The sequence below is a fragment of the Cucumis sativus genome, chromosome 5 (assembly GCF_000004075.3).
Source record: "Cucumis sativus cultivar 9930 chromosome 5, Cucumber_9930_V3, whole genome shotgun sequence".
NCBI lineage: Eukaryota > Viridiplantae > Streptophyta > Magnoliopsida > Cucurbitales > Cucurbitaceae > Cucumis > Cucumis sativus.
In genome coordinates this window covers 5,806,977-5,826,262 of record NC_026659.2, presented here as the reverse complement: position 1 = coordinate 5,826,262, position 19,286 = coordinate 5,806,977, and the positions used below count along the sequence as shown (strand labels likewise).

The window sequence follows — 19,286 nt, the reverse complement described above, 5'->3', positions numbered from 1 at the left end:
GCTTAAAACTTAACTAATTTACACATCAACCAACCATCATTTTCGTGGGAGATGATAATATTTACTAATTTAAATTATTAAATGAGTAGAAAAACAATAAATACAATAAATTTAAAAAACAATAACCACGTTGAACTTAGAACGAATGGGCCTTTTTTTTTAATCTTTTTTTCAAATGAATGAATTAAAAAAAGAAAAAAGGTAGAAAGAGTTGAAGAAAAAAAAAAAGAAAAAAAACCTTAACCTATTTAGGTATTGCCGTTAGCTTAGGGAATTACACACATTAAAAAAAAAGAATAGATTTTTTTCCTTTTGACTGTGTAATGTTCAAAACAGAGCATTTGTCATTATCCCTCACAGTGGTCTGAATTTTGAGTCAACAAAATCATTTGCATCCCTCTCTCTCTCTCTTTGATCTTCTCCATAGATGAGCTTAAAAATGCCCAACTCTCCATTTCTCTTCTTCGCCTACTTTCCTTGTACATACCCACCTCAAAAACAACAACAACAACAACAGAGCATCCTAGATCATTAACAATCAAAATCCCAAATGGGTTTCTCAAAAGAAGAGAAGTCTAAGCGTTTATGGAGAGGAATCAAAACCCTTTTCTTCTTAATCACTATGTTGATTTCCCTTCTCCTTTTCTCTGCCCCTGTTCTTCTTGTCCTTGCTGATGCCCTTCTTCCCTCTGCTCTTCTCTCTGCTTCTCTTTACCCTTACTCTTTTTCCCTTAAATCTCTTCCTTCTTATCTCAGTAACTACGATTTTCGATCCTCCCTTGTCGATATCCCTCTCATTTCTTTCATACGATCCGCTATCATTATCTGTAAGTACTAATTTACCTGGCTGATTTGTTTTATTTTTCTTTTGAGGGTTTGATTTGATTGTGTTGTTTTGTGTTTGGGTGTAGGTGTTTATAGCTTTTGCGATGGGCCTAGGCTCTCGCATGGGCCGTATTTGGGGATTACTACGTTTTGTTCTGTGATTTCCTTGGTGTTTGTTTCGTTGAAGGCTTCGTTTGTGTTTGGTGATGGGTTGAGAGATGTTGGACGAGGTGGATATGTGAGAAGTATGGAGGTGGCTTTGTTTATGTGTTCTTTGGCTTTGGCTGTTGGCCATGTTGCTGTGGCGTATAGGACGAGTTGTAGAGAGAGGAGGAAGCTCCTTGTTTACAAGATTGATATTGAAGCGGTAAGTGTTTGATGATATGCCTCTGAGAAATGTTTTGCTTCATACCAATCCTTTGGCACACTTGCAAAGTCTTTTCTCGTTGTCAGATGATATAATCCTAAATTTAACTTCATCGTTTAGTTTAAGTTTTTGAATTATTTGATGATTTAACATTTGATTTCTTTTGAGACCACTATCTGCATATCCCGTAATAACCATAGGATATAAATTTGAGATACTCTTGCCCTTTTTCTCTTATGCATCCATCCGTAGCATTGTGGTGGCCTCATCAAATAGTTTCTTCCAAACATTGAGCTTGAGAATTGTCTGAAATACCCTTGAAAATTGTGAGGTATTAAAATTAGAGCCTTAATGAAAAAACCCAACTACTCTTGGAGCTATGACAAGATGAGTAATGGCACAAATTGAAAGTGACAATGGAAATTAAAACAACTCCTATGGTTCATGGGTGGTTTATTTTAATTTATTCTATTTTTTTAGGTCAATTTTCTCTTATTTCCCTTTAGTGAAAATGATCATTTAGTTATTTTCTCTTATTAAAATGAATATGGCTGTTTAGAAAAGTCAGAAACCATTAAATCTTGAGGTCTTACCTTTTACAGAACTTCAACGAATTCACAAGGAAGCTTCTTCATTTCACAAAAGTAATCGAGTTAAATACACTTCTTCTAGAAAGTCAATAACTTTACTTCATATATATCTAAGACTTAATTAACAAGAAATGAAAAACAATAGCAACTTCAAAAATTTCAACTTTCTGACTAAGTCGAGGAAGTATCCTTTTTAAATACTTTTTATTTATTCCTCTACCATATTCTGTCTGTTTTCTTTGGTATCTCTCTCAATTTTTCTACCAAAATCTTTATTCTTGATTCCTTTTCCATTTTCTATGTTAGTTAACTTTTTAAATAGAGAATTGATATCGAAAATATCGATTCACAAATGGAAAAAGCCTTTGTGGTTGGCAATTATATTCAATAGTGGTTGTCATTTAGCTGTAATAACACTAAGCTCTTGACCTTTGTCATGTGCTTCTGTACACCCACATTTTGGCATATCATAAGCTGAGCTTCCAAGGGAGAATATTACTCAACGTTCGGCATCCATTTCGTTCCCATTAGGCTGGCATTAGTTGTCAAGCTTCTTTTAGATTACATAGAAAAGTCTCAAGGGATTGATTTTTTAGGACAATGGGTCTCTCTATAATACGATATAATATAGTTTGGACCCAAGTACACGTGGATTTGCATTTGATTTAAAAGAAAAATAATAATAAACCTTGTATTAGTGAAAATATTGGCCTTGCTTATATACCTAACATCTTTCCTACTTCTAACAGAAAAAACCTAATATTAATCATATTGTAGATATAATATTATTAATGAGAATCGATGAGCAATTTCGCCAGAAAGAAAGGCAGAGAAGAATCATTTTAAGCATCATTGTGATCCTTTATACTATTGAACTTCATTTTGTTTATAAATTCAACAAATTTGATTCATTTTTTCTTATGTAGTTTCTTGATTTTCGTTTAGACCCTAGTCCAACACAGTCTTGAGTCTTCTATTACTCATCTTTAGGCAGAAGTGAAGGTCTGTTTCTTGTGTAATAAAACAGTAAGATGAACTTTCGAACTGAAAAATCATTCAATAAAGTCGCCATAACTTGGCCTACTCATTTGATAAGCATATTATGTAACATAACACAATTCTAACTTCTTTTTTCATTGTAGGTTTCTGCTTGCAAGAGTGGTTTCCCCAGGTACCAAAAGATTCTTCAAGAGGAAAGGGTGAAGTAACTCACCATCCCAGGAGATCAGAACTTGTTTCCATCTAACTTATTTCACCCCGGTCTTCAGATTTCAGGTGAGTTTAAGTTACACACGTCGACACGAAACATTCAATCATTTTTCTCTCGAAGTTGCTCGATTGGGATCTGATTTCAGCCTATTTCTTTGTGAAACAGATTTCTAAGTAATAACTTGAAATCAGCTCATCTGGAGATTCAGGAGGTGCAAAGCTAACATACATCATGCTGTCTATAAATTTTTAGTTGTGTCACTATTGAATATTATATACAAATATACAATTTTGCCTCATATTTAGCCATCCAAGTTTATCTGATGTAAAATGTATACTGTATAGTATGAATCAGTACAAATAAAAAATGGTAAAGGACCATGTGATCATATGATATTCGGTGTCTGATTCCGACTCTCTCTAGGTTTGTTTGTTGTCGTCTCAAGTTCTAGACCTTTGTTTCTGAAATACTATTCTGGTTTAGTTTACTTTGTTGAATATGTCAGCTTGATATGTGCATTTTCCAAGCTTGAATTTAGTTTGAATTTCTGACAGTAGAATGGTCAGAAAGAAAAGGGTAAATAAGTATAAGTTTGAAATTAAATATTGATGAAGTTCAACAACCAACTTAAGATGTTAGGATGCAACAAAGAGATTGTTCTGTTCGAAGGCATTTAATTAGTTAAATTAGAAATTTTATTATTATAAAAAAATTAACATTTAGTTCACATTGTTTATAATTAGAATTTAATCCCCTCTTTTTTTTTGTTGAAATTACCATAAATAGATTCCTACACGGACTATTTAGAGACTGAGATCTTATGAAATGTAGCAAAATAAACTATCATATTTTGTTATTTTAGTAAGTATTTCAGCAACTTTATCATTAAAACAATATATATATATATATAATAATTTATAAACTTTAAATATGCCAAAGATTTATTTAATAATGTTGACGAAGAGATGTTCAATTCTTCTCAGTTGTTTTTCAATGGAAGAAAGATGCGTATTCAATTTTAACTTAAACATTAAATATCATCCATTTGAACATGCATTTTAGTAAGCAATGTTTTGCACATTAAAACAAACAAATCTAACAATTCAATTATGAAAAAACATTCAAAGTCATGGAAGGAAAAATATTGACATCTAATTATAAAAGTATTAGAGCCTTACCACAGAATAAATTAGATAAAAATGGTTTAATTATAGCAACATAATGTCAAAGTCTGATTAATTAAAGAATGCATTTAACAATGGAAGAAAAAAACCACTACCTTAATTAATGCTTTACCCACCCTCCCATTCTTGTTTTTAAAAGTTTTTGGCTGTTGTTGTTCTCCTCTTTCTTCCTCTCTTTCAATAAACACAAACTGGAATTTCAATCAACGGAATGTATTTTTCTAGGCTATGTTAGAAAATTCTTCTGGATGCATTTACATATTGTTTGTCAATATTTTTATTTAAATTTGTTGTTGAAATATCTTAAATTTGTTACGTGGCACTATGAACAACTTAGTAAGAAAGATTTGCTGACTAGTCAATTAGTTTGAGTTTATATGCAACGAGTCTGGACGGGATTCCAGGGCGATACCCCTGAAAGCTCCTTAGTTCTATGCATATATATTTATTTATAAGTTATTTACGAATTTTAACTCAGGTTTAAAGAACTCTATAGCCTAGTAATATCGTTTTGTATTATAAAAATATTTCTTGAAATAATATTGTTCTTTCCTATCCATGATACCTCATGGATGTAGCTAATACAATGTTAGTGAATCACATATATTTGTGAGCCAATCTCTACATATTTCTTGTATTGCTTAATTTTTGATTTCGTAAATATACTTGTTCTTTTGTTGCAAGTTGTATGAACAAGTACTACATTGAGAAGTGTCATGGGAAGCGAGGAAGTTAGAGAAGGAGCGGTATTCACCACCCCAAATGGTTTGAAAAGCTTGTATGTTTGATTGAAATTGTGTTTTGTCCATGACTTTAAATTAACTTTGAGAAGATGTATACAAGTAAAGTGGGTAAAGTCATCAATCTTTCAACGACGTTTTTTTTGGCGTTGGGAGACAACGTCATATACTCACCCATCACTAAAGACTAGAAACTAATTCATATATTTTACATTTAAATCATATTTAAACATAAAATTCTATAATATCGTAGATTAAATATATAATTTAATAAAAAAATCATATTAATTAATTAACATACATGCTGTAATGTATAAAATTATAACATAGAACATAAACATGTTAGAGATTTTAAAACTACATGAAAAAATATAATTTAATTAAAACATACATCTTAAATTTGGACTGAATCGGCCGAAAACACCTCGAATTGACTCAATCTTGGTTGAATCGGTCCAAAGTAACATGAGAAATTACTTTAGGCGCGTGGGTCAAGAAAACTGAGTGGGGCAGATCGCGGGTCGAGCGGGTAGACACTTTGCGCACAGGAAAGGAGAAGTGCAGCGGGGCTGTGTGAGGCAGGCGCGCGAGCGCGAAGCAAGATGCAGAAGAAAAACACGTCGTGCGCGCCGAATGGGCCACTTTTCGGATGTTGGTGCGAGTAGAATAGTCGGGTCACGTGCGGGTTCTCGAGTCTAAGAGGTCTTTTTGAGTCTATGTAGTTTTTTCTTTAAATTTCAATCTTCCTTCTTCCAGTTTTGCGATTTACGACCTAGAAACAACTCTAACGACGGTAGAAAAGTTATAAACCCTCTCTCATACATGTTAGACCACAAAACCTAGGCCAATTACAATAATTATTACAAAACTAAGCTTAATTTAATTGTCAAAACCATAACTACATTTTAGTTAATCCAATATCTAATAAATTAACACCGAGCATATAAATTTTAGTAAATTAAAGCATGCTTTGATAGCACATGATAGATTTTAGACATGCACAACATAAATTAACATAAAACCTTAAATTAAATTAAATTAGGGTTGAGAGAAATTTCACCCTTGTTGCTCCTAATTTACTTGTAATCTTCTCACAATCTCGAGTCAAACCACTATTAGAATTGAACTAAGAACTGAGTAGTGAAACCCTAGTAGTGAAGGATTAGGTAGAGATGAAATTTGGAGGTTTGATTTAGGATTAAGGGTTGGAATAAAAGAAACAAAAGTTTTTGAAGAATTGAAAATTTCCTCTTCTATAACAATTTACAATTAATTGATTCACTAAAGTCGAACACGTGAGAATGGATCATCACCTTAGTGAGCTTGTTATAACACTATAAAATGGATATGGTTTGATATATGTAATTAGTTGTTATAGAGATGATATGAGTAGGATTTTGTAAATTTTGCTCTAAAAACAACCTATAACCCGTACACTATTCATATATTTTTGTAGTTTCCATCTAAAATCCACTCATTTAAATCATTTCTATGCAAGTCCTAATGCCAAAAGGAGGATATTGGATATTGGAATAGAATTCGTTCTTAAAACGACATCGTTTGAATGAGACACTTCCACTCAAAAAAAAGAAAAACAAGAGGCTACTGAGCCCTTCAGTTTCGGGACGAAGCAGTCGCCGGAATCGAAAATCAAAATCGGCGATTAGCAACATTCTCAAACGACAATGAGATACAATTTCGACCTGAACCAAGCTGATTCTGATCCCCCTCGTTCCCTAACCCCTAAACGGGATGTCGATTGGCTTCCTCTCAAGACCCACCCCATTTTCACTCCCACCTCCACCTCCTCCTCCTCCTCCTCCGGCCACGACTATGGCGTTTCTGTTTCTCCCCCTCTCCGAAACCTTCTAGCGTCCGACGGCGCCTCTCGTCTCTATTTCTGGGACTCCACCAAACTCTGCTTGCACCGTATTTCCATCCGCCTCGGAGAACCCGAACCCACCTCCGTCCTCGCCGCTTCTCCTTCTAAAGTCAGTTCTACTTTTCACTTTCTCTACTTTCATTTTACAAGTGTTTGAAAAGGAATGGCCCCTTTTGTTCACAAGTGTTTTGTGTAATGTTTTCTCTCATTTCTCTAGTTTTTTGTTCATAATCTCAATTGCTTTGAACAGGTATTGCAACCGGATGTGCAACTTGACTTTGTGGTGCAGAAGATTTCTATCAATCAGAATGGATCGGCATTGGCCCTTGTGGGTTCAGGCGGGTTGTGTATAATGTACCTTTATGGTCATAGTTCTACCAGCGATAACAACACTGTCATCTGTAGGTGAGGAAGAGTCAACAACTGAGCTAATGCTTTAAGTTTGGTTTCCATCTATTGTAGTTAAATTGCAAAAAAATCATATATTTTGTTCATTTGTTTTCTATTTATGTAGAGCTTGTGAAAGGATGTCAAAACATGTTTTCCATTTAGTTCTTCCTGAATGAATCTGTCAATTTGTGTTACAGGACTGTTAGAGTTGGTCCGCAAATCTACTGTGGTGGCCATGATGTCATACGCACGCTTCAAGTTTCTTGGCACCCGTATAGCAACTTCCATCTTGGAGTGCTTTCATCTGATTCTGTTTTCAGGTATTATATTTCCTGAATAATGACGTTTTATTCAACTATACATAGTGCGATTTTATTCTTATTACTTATTTAGAGATTTTTTGGGTCTTTTAAGTCGATATGAGAATAATCGTAGAGGTCCAGAAGTAGATTTTCACCATATTGAACTGTTTACTAGAGGTTTGAAATCTTGTTTTGCTGCTTGAAATCTCTTACCTATTTCTGTCAAATATTTCAATATGTGGCTTTAAAACAATGTCCATGTAATGTCATCCATCATTCATATTTGCTGGTCTGCGATATGGAAATTCAATACCAAAATATCAAAACGGTTTCTGTGAAGTTTAGGATGGATGAAATCTAAATACTTGGAAGTATGAGAAACAAAATAAAATAAATGTAGTCATGGACTAAAGTTGGCTCTGGTTTTCAGTGAGGCTCAATTTATGAATGGATTGGTTACCAAGGGAGATTCTAGAGCTACCCAACTCTCTAAACACAATAAAAACATGATTCTTGCAATTTATACCAAAACATACCTCTCCTCACTGCCGAAGGTTCTCTTAAAGCCCAAGAAAAACTCACCTCACAACTCTCTCCCTAATTAACAATATTCTTGGACCCCTCAAAATCACAAAGTTACACACTCTTCCTCTACTCATATGTGGCTTTCCCTTCCCTAGAACTTGGTTTTTTTGGCTCTCCCTATCTTTTTGCGATTAAGTTAAAACCTTGCACCATATTGCTCTGTGGGCTAGGATTCAACTTATACAACCTTTGAGGATGAGGAGAAGAATTTAACTTTTCAATTGCTCTTATTGTAAGCTAATGGTGACTTCTTGTAGCTTCTCTTGTTTTTTTTTTCATGTTCAGTATGAACATTGACAAAATCTTGTTACTGCTAGTCAACTAGGAATGGAAGTACAATTTTTGTTAATAATAGTTTTTTCTTGATGCTTGAGAACAGTTCAATTATCACCTGTCCTGAATGGACTCTCTTTTTCTTGTTCAATTGCATTAAAAAATGCTATTTATAGCTTGTTGCAAATGATTAATTAAGATTTGTGTATGGAGAGATGGATGTTGCTTCCATCTCAGACACACAGCAGAAAAACAATTATTGATATCTTAGATCATGAAATTTGTGTAGGTTTGCTCCAACGTGTCTTGTTGATTAGCCAAAACAATCCAATTCCTTCATAAGATTTCCATTGCCAATTAGTTTCTTCCTAAACATCTGATCTGGGTGCTTTATTATATAACTCCTTTTCCTTTCAGGCTTTTCAATTTGTCTACAGATCTTGTGCAACCAGAGCAAGAATATTATCTACAGCCAGTAGAACCTGGTCAATCTAAAAATGCCACGTCAATCTGCCCTGTTGATTTTTCATTTGGGGAAGACCACTTGTGGGACAAGTTCAGTGTAAGTTCATTAATTAGAAATTTGAAATCTCAAATTTGGATGATATAATATTTTCTCTTTATAATGATGTTAGTATCTTTCACTTTTTCTTTTGCCAGATATTTGATTCAATTATTCTAACTTTTCGATGATTTCTTCCATGTTGATGCCGACACATAAATTCAAAGTTCTTTTACCTAGAAAAAAAAAAAAGAATTAAAAGATCCAACCTTTTCTTTGTGATCTTTTAGCAATGTCCCTCACCTAGCTTTCTGTGCTCTGTTCATTTGGTGCTCTATTATACTTTACGAGTCAGTGGTCTCAATCTCTGAATTTTTTGTATCATGCTATGTATGACTTGTAGGCATTAGGAATATTTCAGTAACCATAATCTGTTGGATCTGAAATCTGATATCGGTACTACTTAGAACTCAAGGAAATAATTATGCAACTTTAAGAACATATCCCCTTCAAGTAAGGTTGTGATGTTAGTACTTCTACTTCTCAATCCATGAAAAACTGTATTTCTTTTTATCTATATTATTATGGTTATATAAAAAAAAAGAAAAGAAACATGAAAGTTGCTTTCTTATATACCTTTGTGGGTGGCTACGATACCTTTGTTTAGCATTCCAAGGACTAAGGTATGATTATGAAAGCTTACTTGCTAAATCTGCAGGTGTTTGTTTTATTCAGTGATGGTTCAATTTACATCCTCTGCCCAGTTGTTCCATTTAGAAGGTACTCAATTTATCACATCTCTCCTTGCTTTAATTGACTTTAGAATATCATCAGAGACAGACTTATTTCTTTGGTTTTCATTCTTCAAATATTTAGTACTCTGAAAATATGTGGAGGTGAGATTCAGAGAGAATATTTTCCCTCATCATCTGAAGTCATAAATAATGGTTTGAGTGTACACTTCTTCACTTCAAGAAAATGTCCCTCCTTACAGCCTACTAAAAGTTCTGATTAGAGCCTAATAGTTTCTTAGCATGAGGCCTGCAATTATTGGATAGAAATATGTATATTACTGTCTCTAAGTGATTGCTTTGTCCTCGACAGTGTTTACAAGTGTGAATCTATATTGGAGATTTATAACGATGCTCAGTCCTTTGGGCTCAAATCACCCAATCCAACAGCTGTGAATTCCAGTCTTGCAATTTCTTGGTTGGAAGAAACTTTTCCAAATTTAGTTCAAGCAACAGATGGAGGAGATGCATATATGATAGTAGCCCAGCCTTGTGCTTTATTTGATGCCTCACTTGCATTGCAGGTATGACACATGAGACATTCAATGAATGCAATTGGTAGTTGACAACCATGCATATCCATATATGTATTCATATTAAGAATGTGTTATTAACAAAATTTTAGTGGGATGGCATATGCATGGGTTTGGAGTCATTAATTTTCACATGACATGATCTCCAGGGGCCTTTGAGGAGGGCATGTAATAATGGAGATGAAGGAGATATATCAATTAAAGGTGCTGAATGTGAAGGCCGTGCAGTAAGTTTATTGTATAATCTAATCAGCAAAGACTCAGTTCTTGTGACAGCTTGGAGTGGTGGGCAACTGCAGATTGATGCCCTTGCAGATGAAATTCAACCTGTCTGGAATCTTGGTAATCCTCCACGAGTCCGTGTTGATCCAAATGACAATATTCTTGGTCTTGCTATGATATGTGAAGTGGTTACAAGGAAGCTCACCAAGGTGAAGCTTGATCAGCCACTTGATCATACAGTTTGGTCGGGGCTCCCACCCCCTTTGCTGAGGCTGGCTATCGTAGATCTAGCCCTTCCAAAGAAAATGGAAAAAGATTCTCTTATAACAATGTTTGCCGATAAACTTATGGATCAAAGAATTTATGCTCTTCATAATGGAGGTATAGACTCGATTATATTGCACTTTCTCCCCTTCACAAGTCAAAGCAGAGGACAGAACCAAACTATGAGAACTCCCTCTGTGCATCCTGTTCTGAATACCTGCCAGGGAGACACTTCCAGCCCTTTTCCGCTTTGTGGTTTTGCCTCATTATCTGATTCTTTAGGATATTCTTGGATTCTGGGAATTACCCTTTCTCACGAATGCATTGTTCTAGAGATGAAAACTTGGAACCTTCTAGTCCCAGTTCAGGTTAGCAATTTTCTATACGAGGGAAAATCTGCTGCAGCAGCAACAGGAGAGAGAAATGAAAGCGAAAGACCTGAAATTATAAGCAAAGATCTTCTTGGCGGACCTAAGGTGGTTCTCCTTCCTCAGTCATCATCAACTATGCGTTCTGTGACTGCTGATTCCATTGAAGGTCGGTCCATGCTTCATCAGTATTTCAAGCTCTTCCATGAAAATTATGTGGAGTATGCGCATGCGGTAATTGCAATTTATTGCATAACTATGTTGTGCTTATCAACTACTTTAGATAATTTAGTTGGTTTAGTGTTCCATGGGTGTAACATCTAAACTTCCCTCTTCTTCCTCTCGTCTAACCACGTGTAGGTGTACTACGAGCTCAAGCAGCATGAGCCCAAGTTGAAGAGGTTAATCGAGGACCAGCAAACTCGTTTAAAAGATGCACAACAAAAACTCATAAAAGTAGAGGGGAAACAGCAATTATTGGACGACAGGATAGAACGTGCAATCGAACTGCACAATGTCCTGGAAGAGCGGATACGTAGGTTGAAGAACTTGCCAGGAGCTCACAAAAAGCCGTTGTCCAAAGCAGAAAGAGAGTTCAAATCTACACTCGGTAATAAATTCTCACTACAGTACTTAATTTGTTTGTTTGGTTGGCATCTTTGACTAATAAAGTATTTGATATGGCTTTTGGAACGGTGAAAAGCATTTTTTTCAGCCAATTATAATTACTTTTTCAAAGCTTTCAAACTGTTTTGGTTACCTGATTAAACATTTTAATTTTTGAAAGAAATGTATAAATGCAGTTAGTGCTTTGTACAAAAGTATGTATAGGAAAAAAAGAGTTTTAAGCACATTTTATACTTCATAATTTTAGATTCGTCAATTTTTTGTTTTTGAACTTGTCTTTTTGAGGCCTTAGAATTAAAAATAACCATTTTGGTTTTGCTTAATTATTTTCCACTTATCATGCACTTATCATCCCAAGCTTGTGTTCAACCTAGTGGCTTGGATGCATGTTCATGTTATCTTAATAATTGTCATGGTATGGTTATAGTTGGATCAAGTTCTGTTTAGTTGAAAATTGACTTGTTGCTCTCCTTTTGATAGTGGAACACTTCCACATATAATCCACACATGATCGTCCAGTCTTGGTATACTCTGACAAATCTTAATTTTCATGGTTTTAGTTGTATTAAGTTCTGTTAAGTTGACAAAATTGACTTATTGCTCTCCTTTCGATTGTGCAACACTGTCACATGTAATCCTGCAGTCTTGGTGTACTTTGACTAATAACAAGAGAGATACGCTTTAACCAGTTGATTTCTGTTCAGGGTGGAGGAGTTTACATTTTATATTATAACTACTTTTTAATTTTTAACAAAGTGATACTTTGTTGCCTCCAGACCACTTTACAGATGTTGAGTTGGACGCATTGCATACTTCGATTGATACACTAACTGCAAGACTAAGGAGATTCACAAATTCTTCAAAGAACAACAATATAGTGAACCAACAACAAAAAATGTACAGGAGAAACACTTATATCCAAGGCTCTCAGATCTCCCAACTCAAATCATCACTTGAGAAACTCTCCCTCCTCAATGCTGAGAACACTATAAAGGTTAAGCTAGTTGAATCTACAATACAAAGCAAGGAGAGGAACAGATCCTGATATCTTCTCTTCTCTGTATTTGAATGTGTTCAATGGAATTGCAACTAGATAGATATCTCTGACTATTTCTGTAAAGAGGCCTGTCTCAAACCCTCCAAATTCTTCAGACTTGTGTCAAATCATCTGAATTTTGAAGCTTGGACAACATCTGACTACAAGATATGTAGGTAGAAGACTGTGTTTGATTGGCTAGAAAATTGGTGCTCTTGGAGAGGGGCTGAGAGAAGAAGTGACATTTATAATTTTTGTATTGGTAATTCATTGGCTGTGCTATTGAGTAGCTCCATATTCTGTGTATTATAAAACTCATTACTTTAGCATATGATCTTATTCATACAAGATTAAGAGAAAGATTACACCTCCCCTCTACATATCGAAACCCCTGCTTGATTCTCTTCCCTTCATGTGTCTGGATGGCTGTCTTTACTTTGTGTAGTTTCGTTCTTACGCGTCACATATATAGGATAGCGCTTCTGTGTTCTTGTCGTTGGGAAAAATACTAACTTATCGTTTTCTGCTGGAACCCAACTGAAATATTGATGAATTACAGTTGATATCTTAGTAGAGTTGCATATTTAAACTATATGTTTGAGACAGATAGATGAGTACCTGAATTGGGTGACAAGATGATGAAGAAAAACAGAGAGTTCTACTCTAGCCAGCTCGTAACCTGGACATAATCTCGAACCTCCACCAAAGGGTGTAAACGCATTTAATGTCATTGAGCCCGAGCTATTCTGCTGTATTACAGAGACAAAGTTAGCAAATGGGATGGAAAGTGAGAAAGAGAGATGATGTTTGGAGGGATTGAGATTTGACATTGGTGTATTGACAGTAGGAAACATGTTGATTAGATTGTACCTTTTGCCATCTCCATGGGTTAAAAGAACGTGCATCTTTGAAATGCTCATGGTCCATATGTACTGCACGAAATGATGCGAAAACCTTCCATCCTTTCGGAATCGTATAACCTGCATCAAAATTTTACTTTTACTTTTATTGTATATGTATATAAGTTAAAAGAAGCAAAAGAAGATGTGATAATGAAGTATTAGTTACCTTTAATGTTTACATCCGTCATTACTCTCCTAAATACCCCACTGATTATGTTTGCAACTCTTAATGTTTCATTCACAACCTAAGAAAGAAGAAAAGAAAAACTCTTTAAATATTGAAACCTAAGAAAGAAAAAAGAGAAAAAGTTAATGATTTAAAAAAAAAAAAAAAAAAGATATACTCACACATTGGGTGAAGGGCATGGACTTGTAATCATTCCATTGGAGGTGTTGGTTTGATTCCTTCATTCTTGCTTTGATTTGTTGGTGCTCTTCCTGTCCACCAAGACACACAATAGTTTTTAATCAACATAAACAAGAAAATGAAAATGAAAAAGAGGGATGTGGGCTATGATTTGAGCTGAAATATGAATTAGGTCCTTTATCCGTATAGTGATGAAACAATATAGTGAAAAGGGAGGGAAAGTGAAAGAAAAGGGGGGCACGTGAGGGGCAGAAAGAGGAATATGAGACTGGAAATACTAGGTATCAAAATTCAAAATTAGAAGGAAGTTGTAGGGTTTGTTTAGGGTTAGGTGGGGGATGGAATTTGGACCGTATGATCTATGATCCAATCAACAAAAAAGAAGGGTCCCACGTGGTGTGGGGAATGGTGACCTTCTTCGACCCTATTTTCGTCATTTCAGTGGACAAGACAGAGTGGTCAAACTTGAAAGCATGCTCACACTCTCAAAGCTGCCTTCCTTTTCCTTTTCCTTTTTTTCCTTTTTTCCCTTTCTTCTTCTTCTTCTTCTTTCTTTCTTTCTTTCTTTTTTCAAAAAAAAATTAAATTTGTTATTATTTTTAAACAACCATTATGAAATTAAAAAGAATGGAAGAGGAATTTCAGTATAGTTGTATTTTTTCTTATTCAAAGGAAATGATAATGTCCATTGGATAAAGGGGACAAGTGTGTGTGTGTGTAAGTGTAAGGTTTCTTACTGCTTTCTGCCTTTCTGCTATTTTATGTACTTTCTTCTCACTCTTCACTTTCACTTTTTTGACTCTTTTTTTTTTTAGAGTTAATTTTTTTTCTTTGTCTTTGTTTTTTATGCATCAAGTCAATATAATGATGAAACAAAAAAAATAAAAAAAAAGTCATTTATAGAGTTGTTGTAACTTTAGACAACATTAGAAATTTTAACCTACCTTAGCTTCTAACCCCAATTCTAGGTTTAGCTTGTCAATACCATTCTATGTCCATTTAAACCTAACATGATTGTACTAGATAGGGTTGTTAGTTCTGATAATAAGAGTCTCGTGATTTCAAAGAATTTAAAATTATAATGAATCTTTTTTTAAAAAAGTTGTTGATCATGAATCCAAAAAATAGAATGGTTCAAAATATTCGTTTTAAGGTGAAAACAAAACTTTCCTAACAAAATTAATCGAATTTCAAATAACTTTATATGATTTTGAGGTAAATTACCATTTAACTTTTTTATATTAGAATTTTCCATTAACACATCATAAGGACAAATTCATATTAGCCAACTTCTTAACTTTTAAATACAATTTAAAGGTGTCTGTTTTAAATTTTTAAAAGTTTCTTCTAACATTTTAAAATACAAATAGAGGTGAGTTCCTTATTTGATAATAAATATCTTTCACTTTAATGCACTCTTCTAGACATAATTGAAACTTGAAAGTACTTGTCTTTCAAGAGTATTGGAATAAAAGTACTATTTTTGGAGAAAAAAAAGTCAAAAGCACTAAAAGTTAAGTTCTATCATTTTAAAATCACTTTTATAAGTATAAAACTACATACTAAAGTACTTCTCTTTAGGACTTCTAGCACATTCTAATCTCATATCTTAGATCCCATCAGTTGATAACTTTTTTTTTTAAGAAATGAATGAGAGAGAGAGATAAACCCAACCTAAGTTTATGATATATTCAATATTTGCATATTGAAAAAAAATATTTTTACAAATATTATAAACAAATGTAGGTTCCTATTTAAAGCATGAAAATTTTAAGAATCTGTTTCCTATATTTGAAATGTATGATATACTTTCGAAGTAAAAAGTAGAAAGGAGACAAAGTAAATTAGTTTTGGTTTTGAAAAATAGAAATGGAAAGAAATAAAGAAAAATCCAATCAAGTACGTTTGTCTACTTCATATAAAAACAACATAAATTATAAAACCCTAAGTTTTTAAATGATAACCAATTTTTTTTAAATTTTTTTAAAAATTTAAGTAGGTTTTTTGATTTTCTTTAAAGTTGATTTTTTTAAAAAAAAAATTCAAAAGAAATAATTTTTTTCTGAAAAATAAATTTTTCTAATTTTTTAATATAAATAATAAAATGTTTTTGAAATTTAAGACTACAACTACTTTTCTTTTTTTGTTTTAGCCCTTTTTTTTATGCAAATACTTGAATTCTTGAAGTGAACAAGTTTTTGAAACTATTTTGTTATCATTTTTTGTTTTGAAAATTTTGACTTTATTTTTAAAACGAAAAGTAAGTGTAGATGATAAGAAAAAGAAAGTTTAAAATAAAATATAATAAAAAGACATTGGAAAAATAAATCGTAGAAGAGGGCACGTGTATAGCATTAAAGAAATACAAAAAAGAAAAAAAAAGAAAAAACAGTGACATGAACAATTAAACGAAAAATGACAATATCCAAGTAGGATCTAGGGTTTGAGAATTTTAGGCAATTAGGGTGGAATCTAGACTTCAATTTAATGTTTTCTTTTAGATTTCAAATATATCTTTTTCAATCTTATATTCTTAATTAAACTATATATATGTATATATTAGGCAAGATCGAAATTTTTTAGATGAACCCAAAATCAAAATCTTTTTTTTTCACCCATTTAAAGTTGCTAGTTAAGATTTTTTTTTTTTTTTTAAAAAATGAAATTTAGGAGTTAAATGTATATAAAAAAATCCATCTAAAAATGAGTTGTAAAAAACATTTTTTTTTTAATTTAAGAAAAAAAAAGAATGGAATTTGTGATAATGGATATGAGGTTGAGAGTGAGAGAAAGAAAAGAAAAAGAAAATGAAAAAAAGCCATAGATTTTGCAATTTTCTGCCCCACTATTGGATCATTACTTTCCCAATTATTTCCATAAATAAATAAGGTGGCCGGAAAGTGACCTGTAATTGGGCCAAAGCCAGCGGCGTCTCCGTCAGAAACTTGACGGCCAGCGTCATGGTAGTTGACGTCGTTTCATATCCCGCCACCAATAAAGCCAGTAAAAAATCCACTATTTGCTCGTCGGAGAGGGCGTCTTCTCCTTCGAGCAGCGCACCGAGCATGTCCTTCTTCCTCACCCCTTCCTCACTCTCCTTCCTCCGTTCCCGCACCACCGTCCCCAATTGCTCCGCCACCTTCCTCCGGGCCTAAACCCAAAAGCTTTAACTTAAATCAATCTGTCTTTAATTTCTCATAAAGTTGTACTACTACTACATCATATAGTAATTAACATTCATACATATATCATTTACTACTAAAGTACTATTAGTCGTTACTTCCGTATTGATTAACTCCGCAATCTCATATTTTAATGTGATGTGACATTCATGAAAGAATTTATATGAAATGGGATAAGGTACTATACTAAATTTTCTCTTCCTATCCAAAAAAAAAAGAAGAAAAAAAAAGGTATATGGAGAAAATAGTATTCCAATCAACCGCATTAGTAGTATTATTGAAAAGAAAACTAGTGTAAGATCTTGAATTATTTAGTTTGGTGAAAATGAAAAGAGTTAGGTAGAGTTTGAGAATTTTTACTATAAATTACCTGCCGTTGAGTTATATTGAATATAGAGTTAGTAATAAGAGGTAAAAAAGAAGAGTTTATTATTATTATTTTTTTTACCTGGATGGCTCGACGGTAAGTGGATGAAAAAAGAGGGAGAGGGACGGTAAAAAATCCTTCAATGACGAGAAGATATTGTTTCATGAGACTTTGAGTCCATTCACAGCGATCAAAGCTCATCAATTGCTTCACTGCTAACTCAAATGTTATCTGAATTTTTTTTTTTGTCAAAAAGAAAAAAATAATAAAAATTTTAAATTAAAATAATAACAATAACAATAATAATGAAATGTATATTAATATGCAATAGAATAAGAAAAACATAATAATAAAAGGAACGGCCGAAAGAATAATTAAAATAAAAGTTTGCATGATCTGTACTGCAAACAGAATTATAGGCTTTTTTTTTTGCCCTTTTTCTTTTTTGTTTTTCTATTGTTACTAACATGCGCCAGGGGAGTTTGAAGGAAAGGCCCGTTTTGAGTCACAATAAATCTGCTAACATGCACTTTTTGTCCATTTTCCGACTGCCAACTCGGCTTTCATTATGTCAATGAGACTACAAATTTGAACCATTGTTTTAAGTATTTGAGTTATACATTTACTCAACCTAGTAGATGTTTAATATGTTGAGTTATACTTTCAAATTTGGAGAAGTTGTGAGTAAATTTATTTTTCTATTTAATGGGATTTTTTTTGGGACTCAAGTGGTGGTGGCCAATTGCTCAATTCAACAGTAAAGAAAAGAAAATAATAATAATAATAAAAAAAAAAAAGAAAAGAAGAAGAAACAATGTTTTGTGTACCTTTTTAGCTTCTTCCATGAGGACGATCCGGCCGGTCCAAGAGTCCAAATTGAGCCGGATCAACCGGTCCACATCGGCCAAAAGATGATCTCTAAGAATCGAAGAATTTCCAAAACTCATAGTCAAAGAATGCATTCTCTTATGTAAACTTCCTTTCATAAGCAACAAAGAATGCTTCCCAAGAAGGTTAGAAATCGAACCGGGGTAACTACACTCAAAAAGCTTCTCTTCATTCTGAAGAATAAACCGGTTCGTTTCCCAATCGGCTGAGAAAACCGTCGGTTCACCAAACAAATGCGTCGTAAAAACCGGCCCATATTTCCGCACCCGTTCGTCGATGAAGGGTTCAGGGTTCTCGGTCTTGTAGGCGGAGATGATTTGAAGGGTCTCTCCGATCAAGGGAAGGCCAAGAGTCCCCGGCGGCAGCCGCATACGGCGGAATCTGGCCGGACGGAGTAGGAGAAAGAGAGAAGAAGCCAAAAGAAAGGAAAGGAAAAAGAAGAAGAAGAAGGAGAAGAAGAAAGCCATTGGAGGACTGAATTGAAATTGAATTGGGGGAAATGGGTTTTAGAGAAAATAAGGAGAGATGGAGGGGATATAAATAAAAAAAAAAAAAGAAGAAGAAGAAGAAGAAGAAAAGAAATGGGAATTATAGAGAGAGAAAGAAGAGGAGAGAGAGAATAGAGAATTGTTGTTTTCAAGGGGAAAAAAATGGGGATGAGACAGAGGCACACGGGTGGTATTACTCATAAAACAGAGTAAGAAAGAAGTGAAGAAAAGGAGAGAAGGAAAAAAACCTTTTCTTTTTTTTTTTCTCTTCAATTTATTTTTTGGGAATTTGTGAGAGAGAAAAATGAATGTCGGATATTTTTGTATCTGACAGCTTTTATCTAAGCAATTTATTATTATTATTATTTTGTAATAAAAGATAAAAACTCTTAAGTAATTTC

General features: G+C 33.7%; 3 protein-coding genes across 4 annotated transcripts; 2 read left to right on the top strand and 1 right to left on the bottom strand.

Moving 5' to 3' along the window:
- Nucleotides 1-355: 355 nt before the first annotated feature.
- On the top strand, nucleotides 356-3,489 carry LOC101213138. The gene is made up of 4 exons (XM_004149188.3): nucleotides 356-827; nucleotides 912-1,192; nucleotides 2,925-3,057; nucleotides 3,158-3,489. Exons 1-3 carry the CDS (start codon nucleotides 551-553, stop codon nucleotides 2,988-2,990), a joined length of 624 nt encoding a protein of 207 aa, XP_004149236.1. The 5' UTR covers nucleotides 356-550; the 3' UTR covers nucleotides 2,991-3,057; nucleotides 3,158-3,489.
- Nucleotides 3,490-6,475: 2,986 nt separating this feature from the next.
- Nucleotides 6,476-13,051, top strand: LOC101216348 (nuclear pore complex protein NUP88). The gene is made up of 9 exons (XM_004149202.3): nucleotides 6,476-6,907; nucleotides 7,049-7,203; nucleotides 7,386-7,508; nucleotides 8,766-8,910; nucleotides 9,569-9,630; nucleotides 9,955-10,165; nucleotides 10,324-11,262; nucleotides 11,389-11,638; nucleotides 12,432-13,051. Exons 1-9 carry the CDS (start codon nucleotides 6,602-6,604, stop codon nucleotides 12,698-12,700), a joined length of 2,460 nt encoding a protein of 819 aa, XP_004149250.2. The 5' UTR covers nucleotides 6,476-6,601; the 3' UTR covers nucleotides 12,701-13,051.
- LOC101216594 (cytochrome P450 90A1) lies at nucleotides 12,511-19,081 on the bottom strand. 2 transcript variants are annotated; one of them, XM_011656685.2, is made up of 8 exons: nucleotides 18,337-19,081; nucleotides 17,591-17,740; nucleotides 16,866-17,111; nucleotides 13,942-14,031; nucleotides 13,760-13,838; nucleotides 13,562-13,671; nucleotides 13,310-13,437; nucleotides 12,511-13,228 (listed from the first exon to the last, which is right to left on the bottom strand). In XM_011656685.2, the coding sequence occupies exons 1-8, from the start codon at nucleotides 18,862-18,864 to the stop codon at nucleotides 13,102-13,104; spliced, it is 1,458 nt and encodes a 485-aa protein (XP_011654987.1). In that variant the 5' UTR covers nucleotides 18,865-19,081; the 3' UTR covers nucleotides 12,511-13,101. The 2 variants fall into 2 exon arrangements, with proteins under 2 accessions (XP_011654987.1, XP_011654986.1); XM_011656684.2 differs by having other exon boundaries at nucleotides 12,514-13,228; nucleotides 13,310-13,440; nucleotides 18,337-19,080.
- Nucleotides 19,082-19,286: the final 205 nt, after the last annotated feature.